The sequence below is a fragment of the Acipenser ruthenus genome, chromosome 18 (assembly GCF_902713425.1).
Source record: "Acipenser ruthenus chromosome 18, fAciRut3.2 maternal haplotype, whole genome shotgun sequence".
Classification (NCBI taxonomy): Eukaryota; Metazoa; Chordata; class Actinopteri; order Acipenseriformes; family Acipenseridae; genus Acipenser; species Acipenser ruthenus.
In genome coordinates this window covers 30,876,208-30,897,925 of record NC_081206.1, presented here as the reverse complement: position 1 = coordinate 30,897,925, position 21,718 = coordinate 30,876,208, and the positions used below count along the sequence as shown (strand labels likewise).

Below are 21,718 nucleotides of genomic sequence, written 5' to 3'. Positions count from 1 at the left end.
TTGCTGGCCTGAAGTCAAGAATGTAAGTCATAGGGTCCATAAGGGCATAGGATTAATTCATCATATATTAGAGGAACTCAGTTAAAAGCGCATAACATTTTGCAAGATGTTAAATTACATTCATGTTTAAACAGAAGGGTCAGTATATATAAAACTGAATTGACTGAAAACGGAACAGGATAGCCGTTAACTGCGCAAGCAGGTTTACATCAAATATGCTGTCCTCAATAGTTTTTTTTCCCTTCTTTTCTTAATCGTGTTTTATACTTGGGGAAAAAAAAACCTTACTATACAGACAGTACAGAAAAAAAGAAAACCCCTACACTGATTACTCTAAGCGCCTAACAAGTAGCCTGCTGTGTGCGGCAGCTCTCCTGTGGGTCTTCCCGTCTGTGTTAACATCTTCCAACAATGGTCAGTTTATGCTGGAGGAGCAGGACGCTTAACAATGCCTCGGAGGTTGCCGTCGTAAAAAAACAGAAGACGTTATAAAATCTACAAGGTATGGTTTAACTATTACGTGTACAGCAGCACGGGGGTGAGTGGGTGGGGGGTGGAGGGGGTGTGTGAACACAAAATACGTCCTCCGAATTGGATGACGTAGAAAAAACCACCTTAAAAAAAAAGAGCGCATAGCTTCAGCGCTGATAAACATTGGGAATGTTGCAGCGCGCTCCATCAGTGACAGCTCGGTTCAATTAAAGAAGCGTGGAGACATTGAGAATCCGAGAGTCTTAATTAAAAACATCTCGCTGATTGAAGGTGGTCTCGGAGGAAACAGGTGGAGAGAAGTTCATTCAGAGTCTGTCACACACACACACACACACACACACACACACACACCACACACACACACACACACACACACACACCACACACACACACACACACACACATTGTCATGATATTTTTGTCTATTCTACAATGAACAGAATGGATGTCTATTTCGGTTTGAGAGTGGCTGGATACATCGGAGATTTCTGGTAGGTCTATTAAATATTTTTTCTTAGAATGGTATTTTATGGGTTTTTTTTTTTATGTTATGAACACTTTCAGACGCTATGTATTTTATTCATATTAGCATTGCAATGTAATAAAAATAGTGGAGATGTACTTCCACCCAGTTGAAGAAATGATTTCTTACTGTTATCGTCGGTCAGTAAAATATCGGTTTTATATAGTACCATGTTTTATTGTGTTAAACATATTGTATTCTGTAATACTGCAAGAAAATTGAATTTATTTCACACTATAACAACTTGTTGCCAGCGGTTCCATATTTTGGCAGAATGCAACTTTCCTTTATTCTATTGTGTCTCATACTGTTTTGGCACCTAATTAGATTCTCTCTCTCTCTCTCTCTCTCTCTCTCTCTCTCTCTCTCTCTCTCTCTCTCTCTCTCTCTCTCTCTCTATATATATATATATATATATATATATAAAGTCTTGGTTGAAAGTGGTTAAAGTTTAAATGCTGGGGTAATTGCTTCAACTTGAATTGAAATTAAAAAGGCCCGGGGATACCTATTTAACAATATTCTAAAATAGTCTGCTTCAGTAGATAGAAAAATAAAAGCTTGTAAACTTGCCGCACAAATCTGATCATTTATATTGCATAACTTGCTGCTTTCCACTTAACTGTACTACTAATCGTTCAATTCGTCCTTTCTGTGTTGTGTTTGTATTGGTTGCATACCAGTTCAGTTCACACGAAGCGTTTACAGGCGTCTCGCTCTGGTGTGCAGCCCCCTATATTTAAGAGAGGACTAGTCGAAACAGTTGCAGAATAGGAATTGTAACAGTAAGATCCGGTTCCAGATTGCTAATGTATTATAAAGTATGGACGTGTCTGTTCACGTTTGCCAGTCAAATAATAATAATAATAATAATAATAATAATAATAATAATAATAATAATAATAATAAAACAGAATCCTGAATGTTATGGAAAGCGACTCTTTACGTGTTTGCTGCTGTTTACCGCAGTGCTGTAAAGGCACTCATTTGGGTTTGTCAGAAGGAGGTCAAGCTTGATAACAGCGAGAGCCCAGCTGGTAACTGCACACATGGAAATGTTCAAAGATGGATTTCACCATTGGTGGCAACTTTAAAGTGCTCAACTAACTCTGCTAAAAGATGATTGGGCTGCAGTCCATGAGAGTACATGCAATCATTCACTTCTGTGCTGGTGGGGAGGGGCAGTAACGGGTTATTTGGTTTTAACAATGCCTGTTAAAGTAACATGCTAACCAATGCTTTGATTGTCAATGACAGGGCTGGATTCTACTGTTCACATGCAGACATATTGTAAGGTGCATTATCTTTTGTATTCAACTGTAGTAATTGAACAGCTGAAAACAAAACTACCTGAGCCTCAAAATGGTGTCTGGGCAAAAAAAAAAAAAAAAAAAGAACTAAACCAAAAACAACAAAAATAGATGATATAAATGCCTGACACACGTCCTAATGAGTTATAATTGAGGTCTAGGATTGAAAGAGGGCTTTTGTTGTGTAGAGTGGTTTGAAATGGAATTCACCCTTATCACAAAACTGACAAGAATCCCATGCTTTGACTGCAAGCACAAAACTAAGCAAAATCCATATACTGCTGGAAAAAAAGAATGCTTCCTAAATATGCACAGAATGATATTCATGGATTGCAGTTTAACAGTATTTTTCTTAGGTCAATTGAAAATGTAATTAACCGTGAAAACTATTCGGACATACAGTATATTATGCATTAATATCATTAAATGTGAGCTTTACTGAGATTCTCGACACCTGGTTTAAAATATAATACCAGATATTAAAAAACACTCGGCCTCGCTTGAGAACCCTGTTTCCAATTGTAATGTGTCTGGCCATACACCCCTCTGTACATCACACTTACATTGCACATATCTGCAGAACTGCTTATCCAATTATCATGAAACATGACATTAACATTTGATTTGTTTATTGAGAATATCAGGTTCTAGAGACACAGTATAGGGGATGTCTGCCTCTCTGCACATCCATTCATCTGTATGTCACACATTTTGCATACTGTATATATAATCAAATTGTAACTAAATATTTCATTGCTATTTCCGATTCTGTACGATTTGTTACATACTGTTGACCTATGTCACGATCATCAACTGACGTACTTGTTTATAGATTAGAACAAGGCACAGAGAAGACATCTGCATTCACGCAAAGTCAATGTTATTATGGTCTTCGTCTAGCCCATAGACCACATGCATTGGTTATTATACAGTAGCAGAACCATGAACCACAACCCATACGTCTTGAAGATGAACGTCTTCTCTGTAGTTGAGAGGCAGGCTGATGTCAGTGAAAGATGAACGTCTTACTAAGCTCTGTAGTCGAGAGGTATGCTGATGTCAGTGAAAGATGAACGTCTTACTAAGCTCTATAGTTGAGAGGTATGCTGATGTCAGTGAAAGATGAACGTCTTACTAAGCTCTATAGTTGAGAGGCAGGCTGATGTCAGTGTTATTAACTCATCAGCTGCTAGGAGGAGATTCATTACAGGTTTATTGAGGATAATAGCAATGCAAATTATACACAATGGTGAAGACCAGTTACTGGACATGATGTTTCTAAAGGCATCTGATAAGGTAAGGAAAGGAGCCATTCTATCATTTAACTGCCTTCCCTTCAATTATGGAAATGGAACTCCATAACAAAATGTTAGATTTAGAAATGTCACATTCTTGCATTTTTGTCAGTTTTTCATTACATATATAGAAAAATACAAAACGGTATGTAATTCAATATACTGATGTAACATTATTCAGCAGGTTTCATTCGACTTCATGATGCAAAATGAGTTAATTCTATAGCGTGATGCAAAACGTTTGCTGTACTCTAATTTTGTTAACCGCAAAAGATAAGTCTAAAAGTAATGTCTCAAATGACATACATTCAGTTTGTGTTCTGATTTTTTTAAGGAAAATTAATTTGGTACTTAATGGGTTAATAAAAATGATGGTGGTTTTAGTAGGTTGGTAGGTAGATAGGTAACAGGTGTTCATTTCCCCATATGCTGGGATGCACATACAGTAATCTCTGCAAGAATAGTTCCAAACTGTGGTCAGAATAAATATTGGATTTCCTGGATTGAAAAAGGGAGATGATTAAGAACTTAAACACATCTATCCTTCAGAGAATGCACTGTCAATATCAGCAGCCTCCGGGATAATTAAAAGAAAATAGGCTGGATTCTCAAAGCTCTTTACTCCAAATTGTTATCTGCGTGATTTTTATCTGAAAAAAAAGAAACAACTTAAGACTATTTTAAGTTCCTGAGTTCAAAAGCCTTAGTTGTTTATATCTGGTTGGGTAACTGCATTGGGTGTGCCTCTCCTTTCTGAAAAAAGAGTGCTAATGATGATTTGGAGTAACTGGTTTTGAGAATCTAGCGCTGTGTGTTTTAATGCCCACGTGAAAGAGATTTTACAGGGTAAAATGTTGCTGATTTTACAGGGGTAAAATGTTGCTGATTTTTTTTATGCCAAATTCAGTGCTAAGCACACTAATTCCCCTAATCAGAAATTCGCAAGCACAGTATGTTTCACTGACATGCAAAAGATGCTACATCGTGTATTTAATTGCCTAGAATTGCGAAAGGGACCTGCTCGTCACCTGGAGGATTACAAGAATATTTGCTTGCAGTAAGACTTATACTAGGATTGAGAAAGCTTCATTTTCTGTGCAAGAAGTGGTTTTATTATCAGATGCCCTTTGAGACAGCACCACACTGACACTGAGTTACATTGCATTCAGTTGCTAGTTATTTTTAGGCTAATGTATGTCTGTGGAACTGAGGAAGAGGCTATATTTGCTTAGCAGCGTGCTACATTAAGCTGAAAATGAGATCTTTAAAAATACAAACTGTGATTCCTCACTAAGCTCCCCTTGGCATAGTCTTCCCTGCAACCTCCCTTGGCTTCATTTTGCCATCATATAATCCACTAAGGGATATTTTCCATTTAAATTGTACCCGCCCCGCCCGCCCCCACCATTTTTGCTTCCTTGTTATTCTATTATGAAACCATTACATTGTGCCAACCATTGAGCTTTTTTGCTGCAGAATAACAATTCCAGCTAGGTGATATATTTAGGGAAATCACAGCTGAGTGCATTTGTGGTCTTCGCTATGCACCACTAAACCTTGAAACATCTGCCGCTATTCCATTCATTGGAATGCTAGTCTTTTAGCTGCATGGAACAGATTGGGTGAATCATCATTTAGATTTGGTTTAGTTGTACCTTTTGTTTATTTAAAGAGACAGCATAGCTTTGTGGCTAAATCTAAAGACTTACAATTGAGGCATCTGACTTCTAGAAGTGAAGTTCTTTACCATAGAAGTAGTATAGAGGCAGTGATCATTAACCTGTCACTGCTATGTGCATCCCAATGGTTTCAGTTGACTAAAAGAGAGAGTTATTTTGCATAGTTTTACACAAATAAACATGCAAGCTTCACCTGTGATCTTCATCTGTTTAGGAAAGTACAGAGTGAGCAGATTATCTTGATCAATGCCTGCTACTTTGTGCCAGCTGGCTCTGGCTTTAAAAGACAAATTATTTTTAGTTTTGTTTTTCCTTCTCCCTTGCAAGAAGCTGTATGTTGCATTGTGTGTAGATTATCTGAATAAAAACATGGTCATGTCAGCTGTCTGTATTTCACAGGTCCAGGTGGAGAAAAGGCTGTCCAGTTCTGATCAAACTTGCTAATGACCTTCTTAGCACAGGTTACTGGATTATCTGTGGGTGTCAGTCTGTCACCTCTACATATACAGTATCAAGACTTTGTCAGGAATTCAGTCAAATGCCTCCAGGCATAATGTGCATGTCACTCTCTAGAACTTTTTATGAAGACAGAAAATATATAGTTGCAACTAAATATCAGCCCCTGAAGCACATACTGTATCTGTGCCATTGAACAGAATTAGTCTAGATAATGCAGTTCATTGTTACATCATGGCTGCTTGAAAGTAAAGCATATGTATTACATTGTACTCAATAACCCAATTTCTTCCTGCTTCATCTTCACAGCTCCGGGCCTGTTGATCGCTGTTAGTCTCTGTCGTATCAATTCCTTACTTCCCGTCTCACTCCCCCCCACCACCCCTTGATCAGCCACAATGGAGAGCCTAAGTGAACTTCAGAACCCGCTCCTGGACAAAACCAGCAACCACGTCAAGGGCGACTACAGTTACCAGGGAGACTTCCCCAGCAGCCAGTACCAGGAAAACATTTTCAACTACTTTGTGAGCGGCTCTAACAAAGCCAAGGCACAGCAGCTACTGGACGCCACGTCCTTGCACCTCGCTGTGGAAGCCTTCTACAGGCCGAACTTCATTCTGTACAAGGAGGACGCCAACGTCAAAAACAAGGATTACAAGAGCGAATGTTGTGAGACCACCTTCACGGAGAAGAAGGACCCGGCTGCTGAAAGAGCAGAGGACCCAGAGGAGAAGCTCCTGGACCTGGGTGAAAACGATGTTAAAATCCAAACGGTGTCGTACGAGGTGGAGGAAGAGGAGTATCATGAGTATGAGGTAGGTTTTAGGGCACGTGTTTCAATACCCTTTCTGTGGTCTTCTGGCATGCTTTCTTCTCTTAAGAAAACCATGCAGTGATTGCAATGTCCATGTTTTCAAAGCGTGTACTCCAATTATATTTTGAAAGAGGACAAAAAAAAACATCTATTGACTTCACAAAACAACCCTACAAGTCATGTAATTGAAGGTCTCTTACGCACTCTAAAGCTAATTGTTGCTCAGTTTTGTACATTGGTGTTGAATTTTCATCTTTTTTTAAAATTAAAGACTACCATTCAGATCAATGAAAAAAAAAATACTGCCTGAAGTTGCATGTCGTTACAGAAATAGACTAAATAAGCTCGCTTGCACTAAGAGAGATGTTAGCTGCCATAACAGAGTGGCGCATGATTTCAGTGGCAATCTGTCAGACTGTCAACTTGCAGACCAATCATGGTTCACAATACTTCGCTGTGGTTTTATAAGGACCAGGGTGCGGCATTGGAAACAAATGAGTCAACAGTCAACAGATAAAGACGGTTCAAGTAAAAGACAAGATCTGTTTGTTTTCTTATTCACGGAAAAGCATTTTGTCCGCTAGCCCGCCGATGGCAAAATTCTTCCAACAAATCTCAGGTACCGTTCAGAACTATTCTAGTATTTGTATCCACCACACTGAAAGGCTTTCTCCTTCCTGTGTCAAAAAAACATGACACCCAGTTTCTGATTGGCATCTTTAACCTATTGTACAGTACCTGTCAGATATGGATTCCCTGGAAGCTGAGCTGGTATTAAAAATTCAGGACTTTGTTACAAAGTTAGTCAGACAACACTGCATTCATTTCAGTGGTCAGAGTGCGATTCTAGACAGCTTGATGTGCTCTGGGGAACCAGTTAGAAGAATGCCATGCAGTATTTATGTCTTCAGCTGTTTTCTACATTGTCTGATAAATAAAATAAATGCTATTGTGACTTGAATAAAATGAAATCCCACTGTCCAAATATTTTAGGTATATTTTAAGTACAATTTCCAATGCATACTTGATGTTGCCTAGATATATTTCTATTTCACATAGGACTGATCGCAATGCACAATGATGTTGCTGTCCCTTCAAATTTGTAAGAGGAATGCTATTCCGTATAGCATGATCCAACCCAGAAATAGTTTTAATTTGGAGATAGGGTTACCATACGACCCACATGTACATGACGACAGCTTAGGACAGTTCAAGCTTTTCAACTCACACACCGGTGCATTCTGGGAAGTGTAGTCCTGCTGTGAAAGGAAAAGGCTGAACTGTCCCAAACTGTCCTTTGTGTACATGGAGTCATACGGTAACCCTATTTGGAGATAATTTCCTTTATGCAAGCGTCCCATAGTAAAAGCATAGCAAAGTGTAATGAAGCACAGTGTGCAATCAATGAACTGATGTATTTATTGTTTTCATTCAAAACTAAAATCAGCTGTGGAGAGCTATTATTTCATTCAATAGGCATTTCCTGGGAAAAGTTTGAACTACAGACATGGGAATAAGACTCCCATTGCATAGAAGCGTGATCCATTCCTGGTTTTACTATGAGTTTAATAAGGCACACCTGAGCTTGTTACCTACACACTGTGACTAATCAAGCTCGTATTAGCTCTCAGAATGGGTGACACTGCTTTGCAATAGGAGTCTTATTGACATCCCTGAACTACCTTGGAATGAAGTGGCCAATACCCTGCCTAGATATACTGAACAATAATATGTGACCAGGAAATGCATGTTAGCATAAAAGACAACCACCTCAGACCTATGCTGTACCAGGCAAGGTGAGTTACTGACACTTGACACCTGTTATTGTGTCAATAGAACATGCTGCTTGTTGAGGCAAAGTGATTGATACTAATACCAGTATCCACAGCGACATGACGTCCTGTAACAAGTGCTTTTGAGTTAGAGAGTCAGAGACTCTCTCTTTTTAATTTGACATTCAAAGACACCTTTGCTTTCCTATCAGTGAGTGGCAAGATGAAAGGATGGGGAAATCTTCATCTGTGCATGTCATTGAAAAGAGCAGAGTGCACCCCACACTCGTAGTATACAGCGATGTCGTGTTGGAAAAGAAGCCGTCTCTAGATGTTATACCCCAGCCTCCTACATGCTGTTTAGGGTTCCTGCTGTGATAAACTTGAAGGGATTCAAGTGCTAGAGATCACTCCCTGGATTTGCTGTTCCTGTGTACTACACATCGTTCTGATATTTTAATCAACTAGGAGATAGCTCTCCAAAGTCATTTCACTGCCCACCAGTACTATCCTCTGTAAAGTCCTCTGCTTTTCAGTCTGAATGTACCAGGGCGAAGACTGGGCGCAAACCTGCGACCAAACTCTCTGCATGCAAGCGTCTTAAACACTGCATCATACAACACGGCCCGCTACATGAGGACGAAATTGCGAGATTGCAGCACACTGCTTTGTGAATATCTGTCTTCTCCACCGCACTGCTGTTATCTCAATCGTTTCAGCAGGAGAAGAGGGACTTTTATGACAGCAAAGTAATATAAGACTTTCTGGAGCCAACCCGTACTGAATAATAAACCTAACAGCATGGCCTCACTTTATATCTTTATCTGCGTTTGAATTTAAGCTGTAAATGTGTCTTGACAGTAGCGTGCAGAACTGAATCTGCATAGAAGGCATCACCCTGTACCAGGCATGATGCTGTCTTTATAACTATCTCTCTGTGCTCTGCAATAGCAGCTCAGTAATAAGTGCGCGCCGGTTCATAATCTAGAGAGAGCGCTCAGGGAGCCAGTCGGCCCCCTAAACTCTGTTTATCCAGTTTGAGAGAGCACAATTATACATGAGACCTCTCTTTTTGGGGTATAATATATGCTTCGAAGCCAGGATGAATTTATCATATTGCTAATTATAATTATAATTATAGAGGAAAATGGTCTCCCTGTCGCACTGTCATTACCCTTGAAGCTGATCTTCCCAATTAATTCACAGCTGACATTAAGAATTAGTCATGGTACAGTAAGACTTATTATTGCAATACAGACACGGAGGTGGGTACAATTAGAAGGGGGAGGCTTTTAAGGGATGCAAATAGCTGGTAAAATTCTTCCCTGTCCGAACGAATTATTGTTTGCTAATGTCACGGAGCTGTGTGCGATTTAAGAGGGTCTTCTTTGAGATAGAGAGTGACCTAGCTTTCTTAACGCATCAGAAGAAATAGCTTGAAATGCAGAGGAATTCTGAGAAATCTAATATTCACAGGCAACTCATTAAACAAAACAGATGGGCAAGATTAGCCAATGCAGGTGTGCGGTGTTGTACACTGAAGCCAAGCATAATGACGTATAACGTTATAGAATGGAGATTAGGAGCAAGGTTGGTCTTCATTTATAATTCAACAAAAAGCAGAAGAGCGTTATAAGAGAAAAATACAAAAAAAGTAAGGTGTTACAGAGAGCCGTACTGTGCAAGACACGGTTAATAGTCATCGAAACGGCTCTAGCTTTTTCATTATTCTCTTAATAATGGGTGATAACAAGTCCCTTTGTTTTTTTAGCTGATCAGAAACCTGCATGGTTTACAGTTGGAAATAATGAGATCTTTTGATGGATGTGGCAGGCGAGGGACCGTGAAACAGAACAAAAGCATTATTGATAAAGTAAGATTCTGCGTAACAGGTGAGTCGCAGGATAGAGGTGCTTCTGTACATAATAATGTGATGCATATATTCTTGCTGGAATATGTTAAGAAAAGTCAATTTTATATGAGCTGCTTAAAATAGGAAAGCAGAGGCCAATATATAATAAATATTACCCAATATACAACTGGTATAGAAATGGGAACCTCATGAACAGGCTATTACGGTACAACGGTATATCTGCAAAGAGCACCTGATAGCCCTGACTGTGCCCAGCTTTTATAATGGGCTGCTATCCTATAGAGCTGCAGCAGCTTTGAATGGAAATCTGTGCGTGAATGGGCTTCTTCAGACCTTGGTATAAATGTCTAATTGGCTGGTGAGCCTTTGCAGCTTTTGCAGTTAGTAGCGCAGGGTCTGGCCAGAGAGAATGTTGGAGCCTGACTTTCCTGTTGGCCTCATATCCTTCACACTGACAACATCATTTTCCATTGATCTCCTTCCTAGTGCCTGGGCTTCATTGAGCCAATAGTACCACATTGTGGTAGGTGATTTATTTATCCACACTAGACACTGGTGCAGTACAGTTCTTGCAGCTTTGTTCTTTGGTTTTACTCATAAATTGGTTTCTGTGGCCTCTGAGATGCTTCTGCCGAGACTGCCTTTGAAAACTGCAGATACATCCTATTTACGCTTCGATCCTAATTATTTACCTGGAGCTGAAACAAACCGATGAATGTATTTCTTTATTTTATATTGTGATGCCCACCCCCCCTCCCCCCTGTCGCCTCGTAGGGACAAAACAATCAGTTAATAGTGTTTATACCTGTCAGCGTTCTCGTGGACATCGATGGAATACTAATCACCCTATCCAGCAGGGGTACGGCTTCACGCTGGATGTGAAGACAGGGACATGACAAGGGCAGATTGAGTGGCTTCACATCATCATGTGCTCACCACGCTTGGTCATTGTCTGTGTCAGATAGCGCAGCTGGGAGAACATATCAAGCTGAGCATCAAGGTGGGGTCGCGTTCTGATCAAAAACATCCATTTTCAAGTAGGGACGAAACACCTGGTGCAATTCTCTGAGACCCTGCAGCGAGTCTAGATGAGCGCGCAAGTCCAACAGGAAACAAAATAATACCGCTCAAAGCATTCTATTACAAAACAGCAGTGTTCAAATAAAATCTTGAAATAGCTTTTCTCTTTTTTCCAAGCATGGTGTTTCTAAAGCAATTACATCGGCATGGGCAGCAGACATTTCTTGTCCTTCTTAAGATTGCAAAGTTTTCCGTTTCCATTTCACTAAGGCCTAGCTGTTTTCTTTGAGTTCTCATGGGGTTTTACCCTCAAACAGAATCTGATTGTTTTTTGTTTTGTTAGAGGAAAACGTTGTATTTTATTTGATTTATTTTACAAATGTGTTCGAACCCTTGGAACAGCCAAATGACCAGAATCCAGAGAATGTAAATTACAGCCAATAACAGTCCTTTCTACAGAGCACTCAGTTAGCACTCAGATTTGGAAATGGCAGAAGGTCAAGTGCCACTCAAAATAAAGTGATTCTTTATATGAACTGAATAGAAATATAAAGCATGATGCTGGTATCCAGGCTGGATTATTTAACAAACTTTATTACAATACAATACAATACAATACAATACAATACAATACAATACAATACAATTTGGTGTTATATGTTACTGAGGCAGTGTGGTCCAGTGGTTAAAGTCTAGGGCTTGTAACCAGAAGGTCACCGGTTCAAATCCCACCTCTGCCACTGACTGACTCACTGTGTGACCCTGAGCAAGTCACTTAACCTCCTGGTGCTCCATCCTGCGGATGAGATGTTAAATCAATGTCTTATTGTAAGTGACAATGCATATATAGTTCACAGCCTACCTCTGTAAAGTGCTTTGTGATGGTGCTCTATATAAAGATATGATTATTATATAGCACCTTTTATGGCAGTCATCACACACACAAATAAATAAACAATGTGCCGCATTAAAAAGGTATGACTTTAACCTGCTTTGAAAACATCCACGTGAATAAGCCAGACGGACAGATTCAGGGACTGAATCTCACTATTCAAATAGACTGAATCCCAGTATTCAAATAGACTGAATCCCACTATTCAAATAGACTGAATCCCACTATTCAAATAGACTGAATCCCACTATTCAAATAGAATGAATCCCACTATTCAAATAGAGTGAATCCCACTATTCAAATAGAGTGAATCCCACTATTCAAATAGACTGAATCCCACTATTCAAATAGACTCTATCCCACTATTTAAATAGACTGAATCCCACTATTCAAATAGACTCTATCCCACTATTCAAATAGACTGAATCCCACTATTCAAATAGACTGAATCCCACTATTCAAATAGACTGGATCCCACTATTCAAATAATTCATCCTGGCTGTCTTTTTCGTGTCTAACCCTTTCCCTGTCAAGTAAACACAACTATATTTTTCTAGTGGTACTATTGCAAAAATGGCAACTTTGTTGTATTGTTATTTGTAATAGTTCTGCTTATTACAATGAACAATTTAAACATTCTTACAATCCCCAGCTTTAAATGTCTGGAGTTATTTATTTCAGATTCAGATTTTGTTTTAATGGGTAAAGCTGGATGTGTTTTAATGGGTAAAGCTGGATGTGTTTTAATGGGTAAAGCTGGATGTGTTTTAATGGGTAAAGCTGGACGTGTTTTAATGGGTAAAGCTGGATGTGTTTTAATGGGTAAAGCTGGATGTGTTTTAATGGGTAAAGCTGGATGTGTTTTAATGGGTAAAGCTGCATGTGTTTTAATGGGTAAAGCTGGATGTGTTTTAATGGGTAAAGCTGCATGTGTTTTAATGGGTAAAGCTGGATGTGTTTTAATGGGTAAAGCTGGATGTGTTTTAATGGGTAAAGCTGCATGTGTTTTAATGGGTAAAGCTGCATGTGTTTTAATGGGTAAAGCTGGATGTGTTTTAATGGGTAAAGCTGGATGTGTTTTAATGGGTAAAGCTGCATGTGTTTTAATGGGTAAAGCTGCATGTGTTTTAATGGGTAAAGCTGGATGTGTTTTAATGGGTAAAGCTGCATGTGTTTTAATGGGTAAAGCTGGATGTGTTTTAATGGGTAAAGCTGGATGTGTTTTAATGGGTAAAGCTGCATGTGTTTTAATGGGTAAAGCTGGATGTGTTTTAATGGGTAAAGCTGGATGTGTTTTAATGGGTAAAGCTGGATGTGTTTTAATGGGTAAAGCTGGATGTGTTTTAATGGGTAAAGCTGGATGTGTTTTAATGGGTAAAGCTGCATGTGTTTTAATGGGTAAAGCTGGATGTGTTTTAATGGGTAAAGCTGGATGTGTTTTAATGGGTAAAGCTGGATGTGTTTTAATGGGTAAAGCTGCATGTGTTTTAATGGGTAAAGCTGCATGTGTTTTAATGGGTAAAGCTGCATGTGTTTTAATGGGTAAAGCTGCATGTGTTTTAATGGGTAAAGCCTTTCCATTCAAATGACACATCCAACTACAGCTCTGGCCAAAAGTTAGAATTAACTAACTGTGCTTCATAATGTTGAATGAAACCAGCTGAATAATGTTACTTTAACATATTGAATTGCATACCGCTTTGTACTTTTCCATATACTGACACAAATTGAAAAATGTGGCATTTTGAAATCTAACATGAAATACTGTACCACTACCATATTTTGTAGTTTCTTTGATTACATGATGTGAAATAAAAGATCAAAATCACGTTCATATAGTTTTTTTTCTTAATTATGTCTCTGTTCTAAAATTCTAGGTGATGCAATACTTTTGCCAATTCTGCACAGCCCTATTTAAACGAGCGTTCTGCACAGCCCTATTTAAACGAGTATGAGTAATGAGCATTCTGCACAGCCCTATTTAAACGAGCATTCTGCACAGCCCTATTTAAATAAGCGTTCTGCACAGCCCTATTTAAACGAGCGTTCTGCACAGCCCTATTTAAACAAGCGTTCTGCACAGCCCTATTTAAACAAGCGTTCTGCACAGCCCTATTTAAACGAGTATGAGTAACGAGCATTCTGCACAGCCCTATTTAAACAAGCATTCTGCACAGCCCTATTTAAACGAGCATTCTGCACAGCCCTATTTAAACGAGCATTCTGCACAGCCCTATTTAAACGAGCATTCTGCACAGCCCTATTTAAACGAGCATGAGTAACGAGCATTCTGCACAGCCCTATTTAAACGAGCATTCTGCACAGCCCTATTTAAACAAGCATTCTGCACAGCCCTATTTAAACAAGCATTCTGCACAGCCCTATTTAAACAAGCGTTCTGCACAGCCCTATTTAAACAAGCGTTCTGCACAGCCCTATTTAAACGAGCGTTCTGCACATCCCTATTTAAACAAGCATTCTGCACAGCCCTATTTAAACAAGCGTTCTGCACAGCCCTATTTAAACGAGCATTCTGCACAGCCCTATTTAAACAAGCGTTCTGCACATCCCTATTTAAACGAGCATTCTGCACAGCCCTATTTAAACGAGCGTTCTGCACATCCCTATTTAAACAAGCATTCTGCACAGCCCTATTTAAACAAGCGTTCTGCACATCCCTATTTAAACGAGCATTCTGCACAGCCCTATTTAAACGAGCATTCTGCACAGCCCTATTTAAACGAGCATTCTGCACAGCCCTATTTAAACGAGCATTCTGCACAGCCCTATTTAAACGAGCATGAGTAACGAGCATTCTGCACAGCCCTATTTAAACGAGCATTCTGCACAGCCCTATTTAAACAAGCATTCTGCACAGCCCTATTTAAAAGAGCATTCTGCACAGCCCTATTTAAACAAGCGTTCTGCACAGCCCTATTTAAACGAGCGTTCTGCACATCCCTATTTAAACAAGCATTCTGCACAGCCCTATTTAAACAAGCGTTCTGCACAGCCCTATTTAAACGAGCATTCTGCACAGCCCTATTTAAACGAGCGTTCTGCACAGCCCTATTTAAACGAGTATGAGTAACGAGCATTCTGCACAGCCCTATTTTGCATTGCACTTATATTGTATTGTATGAATTCATATGAACTTCAAATCAAACGTTACCATAAATAACCCCAGCAGGTCTGTATAATTGCCTTGTGTCTTGTCCCCTTAGAGCGACTGTTCCAGTGACAGTGAAAGCGAAGACGACTTCATCATGATCCCCCCGCGGGACCACTTAGGCCTGGCCATCTTCTCAATGCTCTGCTGCTTCTGGCCTCTTGGCATCGCAGCCTTCTACTTCTCCCAGGGGGTAAGGGCAGACCTTCTCAACTTGACTTTTATTGTACCCTGGCAGACCTTTCCTCACTGCACAGAGAATAAGAGCATGACAATAATAACTAAACATGTCTTTGTTGCTCTGAGGCTGTTGCAGGCCACTCCAGGCCTGGAGGGTCGTTCTATACTGCGGGTTTAACAGCTATAATGAAGGAGTTCACTGATTCAGGGCATGGCTGGCGGTTTAAATGGTTCAGTTAAACAATTAACCCCTTAAGTACCAAACACAATTTTCTTTGAAAAAATCTGAACACAAGCTGTATTCATGTGATTTGATACATTCTAAATCAATAGAGAAAACAAATGGAAATCCTTTGTTTTTTGGCTGCAAACGGCTGCGTCCTGTTAGACGTGCCAGTAATCAGACCAATTAAATTCAATGCCGGCTAAAAAGCTCAACACATAGAAAACTGAGCTTTATCATGGCTGTAGGCAGGAAAACACCAAGAAATGGATCATGTGTAGGCTTCAGTTTAAGATTTACACATTAAGTACATTGTAGCTATGCATAATAACATTGTAATTATGTGTAAGACACATGTATTTACTAAGTAAGTACTATGTAAATACACAGTAATTAGAGACACTTCATGTAAAATGTTACTGAATTTAGGATAATTCCAGAAAGTGCAATGGAGAAATGAAATCACCCTAAACCCAAAGTTTCAATTAACCTTTTTAAAAAACATGTAGTTCCTGTTCATGGTTTTGATAAGTATAATAAATCAGTGAACTCTGCAGCAGCTGATGCAATAGAATGATCTGCTCTGTGTAACACACCTGCATTGGACACATGTGAAACTGAAAAAAGCCATCTACCCTAAAGTGTCATTAGTAAAGCTGTATTCTTTTCACTGTTATCATGGATTTCCCCATTTCCATGAAATGTACCCATTGCCATGTAATATGTAGCTCCCAGTTAAAATTCCCATTTCTGAAAGAATATATATATATTTATCACTTAAAAATAAATACAGCAAACGTTTGCCTTATTCACGCACTACCTGTTACACTGCATTTAAGAACCTGGCAGCCACTTTAGTTTGCTTCCGCGAAATGATTGAACACACACTGCATAGAGCTGCATGATGTCTTTGAAACGTCTTCAACGGAAAAGACACCAGCTGCATCAAAGATCGGAAATACTTCTGCAAAAAATCGCTCTGTCCAGTGCAAGAAGGGGACATTTCATGTGTATGTTGTTATCTATTTATGTTTTTATTTTGTTTGACGATTCACTGACGGGGAAAATAGATGGTGAACATAAAAAACAAAACATTCTACAATTTATAGCATTTACTGTTTGTCAGGTAAGCATCACAATATTTAGGAGCATTTGGGGTATAGAGAAAATGATCAGCTTTGAATGGGACAGCTTTCTTTGTTTCTGTTTAATGGTGAAATATCTTGAAATACCCTCCACACAGACGAATATGTCTGACTCAGGGGGAAGTAGGGGGTCCTGATCGTGATGGCTGTACACAGGGGTTCATTTGTAAACACAAAGGTACCGGATCGTATGATTAAGGAAGAGGGATGGCATTTTTGTTTCTAGACCTAATGTACTGACCTTGATTTACAGCTAGCTCCCATATATTCTCATTTGCTTGTGTCTTATTGCTGGTGTCGGTAGCTGCATACCGACCTCCGACCTTTGCCTCGTCGTGTTTTAACATGATCTTCAGGTTTGAACACTACCAGAGGTGAAGCGACTAATCTGAGGAACATTGTTGTTGTTAAGAATGCTATGTGTTTATAGAGAGTTCTTTTTTGCAACAATAAAAAAACTATCTTTGTTGTTTTTTTCTTTGATCCGGTTCTTCATCTGCAAACTGTTTAAACTGTCAGACAGAAAGGCACAAACGAAGTCCTGGCTGCTCTGCACTGCACCTGTGGACGTGTGTCTCTTGAGACCCATTGCTCTGACCTTCCAAAGGCTCAAGAGTACCTGACCAATATAAATATATGTGGTACAGCTTGCTATATAAAGCCCATGAATCATATTCCCCATTAAGCTCAAAACTGGAGAGTATAACACTGTTTTAGTCCTCAGTCAGTTGCCATGGTTACTAATGGCTTCTTCTGTTTTTTTCTTTTTGTTCTTCACCTTTGCCTTTTGACCTGCTTCTCGTTTTATATAAAAAGGCCTCTTGAAATTAAAAGACCCAGTTGAGTTGTTTCTATAAATATCTCACAGCTTAGCTGTGAGGGCTCATCAAGTGGATATTTCACTTCATTTGGAGCAGCTGCACCATTCTGTGGGCCCTTCACTTCTTAGGAACTAAAGTGTAGCCAATATAAATCATAGACACAAATCAAAATGTTCCTTGGATGGCAGTCACTTGTATTGAGACTCCATTCTTGAGTCAAACTAAACAAACAGGATTACCTCTAATGCTGTTAAGTAAAATACGTTTCCCAGTTGCAAAAAGTACTATTGTGTGAAAAGAAACCACACACACAGGGCGAAAGCAAAGATATGAACACTTTTATCAGATATCTTTGCTGCAGCAAAAGCCTTTTCCATGGTTACACGTCACGTTATATACAGCAGATAGACTTGCAAAAGCAAATATCCCAGTCAGAAAAGTATAGCACAGCCTGCCAGTTTTCATTTATGTGATATACTGTTGCTGTTATGTAAAAGTCAGTAATACCGATGGATGGTCCATTCAGCTCAGTAGTGGCTTGCTAGTTTCATTAGGAACCCTTTCATTTGAGGTTATTCGTGGGACACGAGGCCAGAACCTCAAACGGATTGTATTTCTGGGGATTCCTCTCCTACATGGAAAATGACATGCATTCGGGGGATGACGTACAAAAATGACCACCTATATCAGCCTTCAGGCTGCCATGCGCCTGGTGGGAGCTTCACATGCTACCCTTGTATATTGAATATAGAATATTAACGTTTATTGCATGCATATCTCTTCAATCATTTAATGTTATAACAGTCTTCCTCTTTCTTTTGCAGACCAGTAAAGCTATTTCCAAGGGAGACTTCCCCCTGGCAAGCTCAGCTTCAAGAAGAGCTCTTTTCTTGGCTGCCCTCTCCATCACCATCGGAACAGGCGTTTACGTCGGGGTCATCGTGGCTCTCATCGCTTACATGTCTAAATCAGGACATGTATAGCACCAGGTCTGGGGCTGGAGTGTGTCTTGAAACAGTGTATTATCATCATAAACTACAGCATGTCTTATCGGTTTCTTTACCCCACTGCCTGTCGGTATGGATTAGTGCGGTGTTTGTTCAAATTTCACCTTAACGACTGGAGACATCACAAAGCACTTCTCAAGTTAGAGCCAACCCATTGATGTCTTTGAACTTCCTTGTTCTTTTAACGGCTCGAGACTGCAAATAAAAAAGGGCAAAATAAAAACAATTCAGAACGTGCTCTAGGGGACAGTCGATGTGAATGTTGCACAAAGAAAAAATGAAAAGCAAGTATTCTGAAGTGGGATTCATTGCATTGCTAAGCTTAGTAAGATTACGTTTTTGTATTCATGTAGGCACTGCGAATACTGTGCATCACCTTAAAAAAACATTGCAAATTCACTGCATCATTTACGTGTCAGGTTAAAAACACTGCAGATACCTATATTTTTGTGATTTTGCTGTACTGTACAGTGGACTTCCAAGTAAAATTCAATATAGGAACATCTCTTTCGGCATATTCTAAATACATGGACCTAAAGCCAAGAACATTCATAAGTGAAACATTATATATCATTCAGTATGTGAAAAAAACAAACATTTCATTCTCAACTGTCCTCTTAAAAGCGTGGGAAGAATCTTCGTTGACATTACTTGAAGATTTATTAAAATATACTTTTTATTCTAAATGTTTCTAGCGTTTCAGTGTATTTTAGAGCTTAACTGTTGGGACTTTGGTACCGAAAAACTTTTCATTCAGCTCGCAGCTGTTTCCATGAAGGACGATGTTCTCTCCTGTAAAAGTGATGCCAACCTTAATTCACTAGCCCCAAACGTGGCACATACTAAAAGAGAGAGTTGTATGCCAACAAATCTGCTTCCGAATGAGCATCGGCAAGGAGAACAGAAATCTGTTTTGTAGCACATCATCTGGATGCAGTCAGCAGTGAAGTTGATGATTCATTCTTAGCATTAGGGAGCTAATAGTGCCAGAAAGTAAATCAAGGAAAGTTGTGTTTCAGCGTTTTCAGGGGAATTGAATTTGCATGCTGCAGAGAGACCCTGGTGCTTCACAGTGGACAACAGGGTGAACTAAAATGCATCTGAGCAATTAGGAAGGGACCCTGTTCACTAGAGACTGTACAGGAGTGGATTGACTGTAAGTCAAGAATTACGCAGTAAAAACATCATCTTCAAAAACCAGAGATCATTATTACACATTGTATAATGGATGAAGGATCATCCAACACAAGGCAGTTAAATCAAAGGGTTTTAATGCAATATAAACTACGAGACCAAACGGTTTATAGACTTCTGCCGAACCCTCCGATTGAATTACTGCCTTTAATTTTGTACCCTGTACTGCCCTGTACTGTATCATATATACTCTCAATTTATTTTGTAGATTATGCATTAGTCACAGTTGTCATCTTTGCTTTATAATTTGGTTTCAATGATGAGCATCTGTTCTCCTTGAAGTCTCTCCTGTAAAAGCCCAACCAAAGCTGACGCCCCAATGGAGAGGAAGATATAATGAACACTCATATATTGTAGCATGTCGTGAGCTGGCACCTACAAAAGCAGCCCAAAAAACCCCAACATTGACGACACACCTACAATACCGCTAGAACGCTACATTGTACAATTCAAATCCTTCCAAAAGTCTCAATGCTTTTCATTCTAGAAATGTTTGTAATGCTATAATTGCCATGAGTGGGTAGGTCTGTAATGTTCAATATGTGTATATATTAATATGTCAAATAACTGAAGATCGCCATATAATTTTCATTTCAATTAAAGATTTGCTAAGAGGTATTTGTAAGATAATGATTAAAAAAAAAGTTATGTACGTGTCATAACATTCATAAGTGTCATGTTATTTTTGCCACTTTGTATAGTGGATACATTCTGATTATCGTTGAGGAAAAGTGTATATAAAGCAGATAACAATTATTGAATTTCAAACTCAGTCTTGCTTGTTCTTCAGAGAACGTTTCTCCACTAAGTTTTCGGTTTCTGCTTCGGTTTTAATTGGGAATAAACAGTGAAAACTGACATGACACGAGAACAGTGGATTATATAAACAGTGATTGAACACTATGATCATACCTCTTAAAACATTACTAATTCAATCGAAACTGACTCAAAATGGTCTGAATAAACATTGATATTATGCCTTCATAATTATCTGAATTTCAGTTACAAAGTATACAATCAGAGTCCAGAGGAAATGTTCACTGTTTTTTTTTTTCAACAGTTGTGGACAAATGCACAGTTTCAGTTGAATATAATATAGGTAACATTGGCAAATGCTTAAATCAGGTATATTTGATAAGAATGGTGATCAGCGCTAAATATTATAACCTGTATTGGTCATAACAGTTCTTAAAATAACCCATTGAAATCATTTATTTTCTATTGAAGTTGCTGTAAATGTACCAGCAACATGACCAATGTTTCGTGGGCATTGCCTTCTATTCTGTTTTAATATGCCTGCCCTGCCTGTTTCACTGGATGAATAAATGAACTGTGACAATATATTTTTTGGGGGGGAGTGGTTTCCAATGTGTAGCCTGTGTACTGTAGATTTTCTTTTGTCAGCAGTTAAGGGCACAAAAGAAAATAAATGGCTGTTATTTGTAAATAAATAAAATGTGAACATTTCATTGTCTGTTGTATTGATTTCACAGTATAGGCTAAACACTGAGTTTGGGAGATGATAGAGGCCCCACTAATTAAGGCTTCCTCTGTTTATATACCTAACTATAACTCTGTTACTGTTTAGCCAGATATGTGCATATGGGGTCAATATTCTACTCAATAACCAAAGTTAAGGATCAAGGTCTAGGGTTCATGCACACCCTTACTATTTAATGACTTATACAATACATAACTTCCATATTAGGCTGACAGAACTGAATCGTTTTAGCCAGGAACAAAGAGGAATGAGTGGGGTATGTCTCCTCTTGAAATGACTTGACATAGTTAACCCTAACCAATACTTTAAGCGCAGTATAGAAACTCATCCCCAGGTCCTGCACTCGAAGCCT

General features: G+C 39.0%; 1 protein-coding gene across 4 annotated transcripts; it reads left to right on the top strand.

The window, feature by feature from the left end:
- Positions 1–305: 305 nt before the first annotated feature.
- LOC117421905 (synapse differentiation-inducing gene protein 1-like) lies at positions 306–21,329 on the top strand. Of its 4 annotated transcripts, none has more exons than XM_058991995.1 (4): positions 306–502; positions 6,065–6,570; positions 15,351–15,488; positions 18,489–21,329. In XM_058991995.1, exons 2-4 carry the CDS (start codon positions 6,154–6,156, stop codon positions 18,645–18,647), a joined length of 714 nt encoding a protein of 237 aa, XP_058847978.1. In that variant the 5' UTR covers positions 306–502; positions 6,065–6,153; the 3' UTR covers positions 18,648–21,329. The 4 variants fall into 4 exon arrangements, with proteins under 4 accessions (XP_058847978.1, XP_058847979.1, XP_034783208.1 ...); XM_034927317.2 differs by lacking the exon at positions 306–502 and adding an exon at positions 632–983; XM_034927318.2 differs by lacking the exon at positions 306–502 and adding an exon at positions 2,855–3,621.
- Positions 21,330–21,718: the final 389 nt, after the last annotated feature.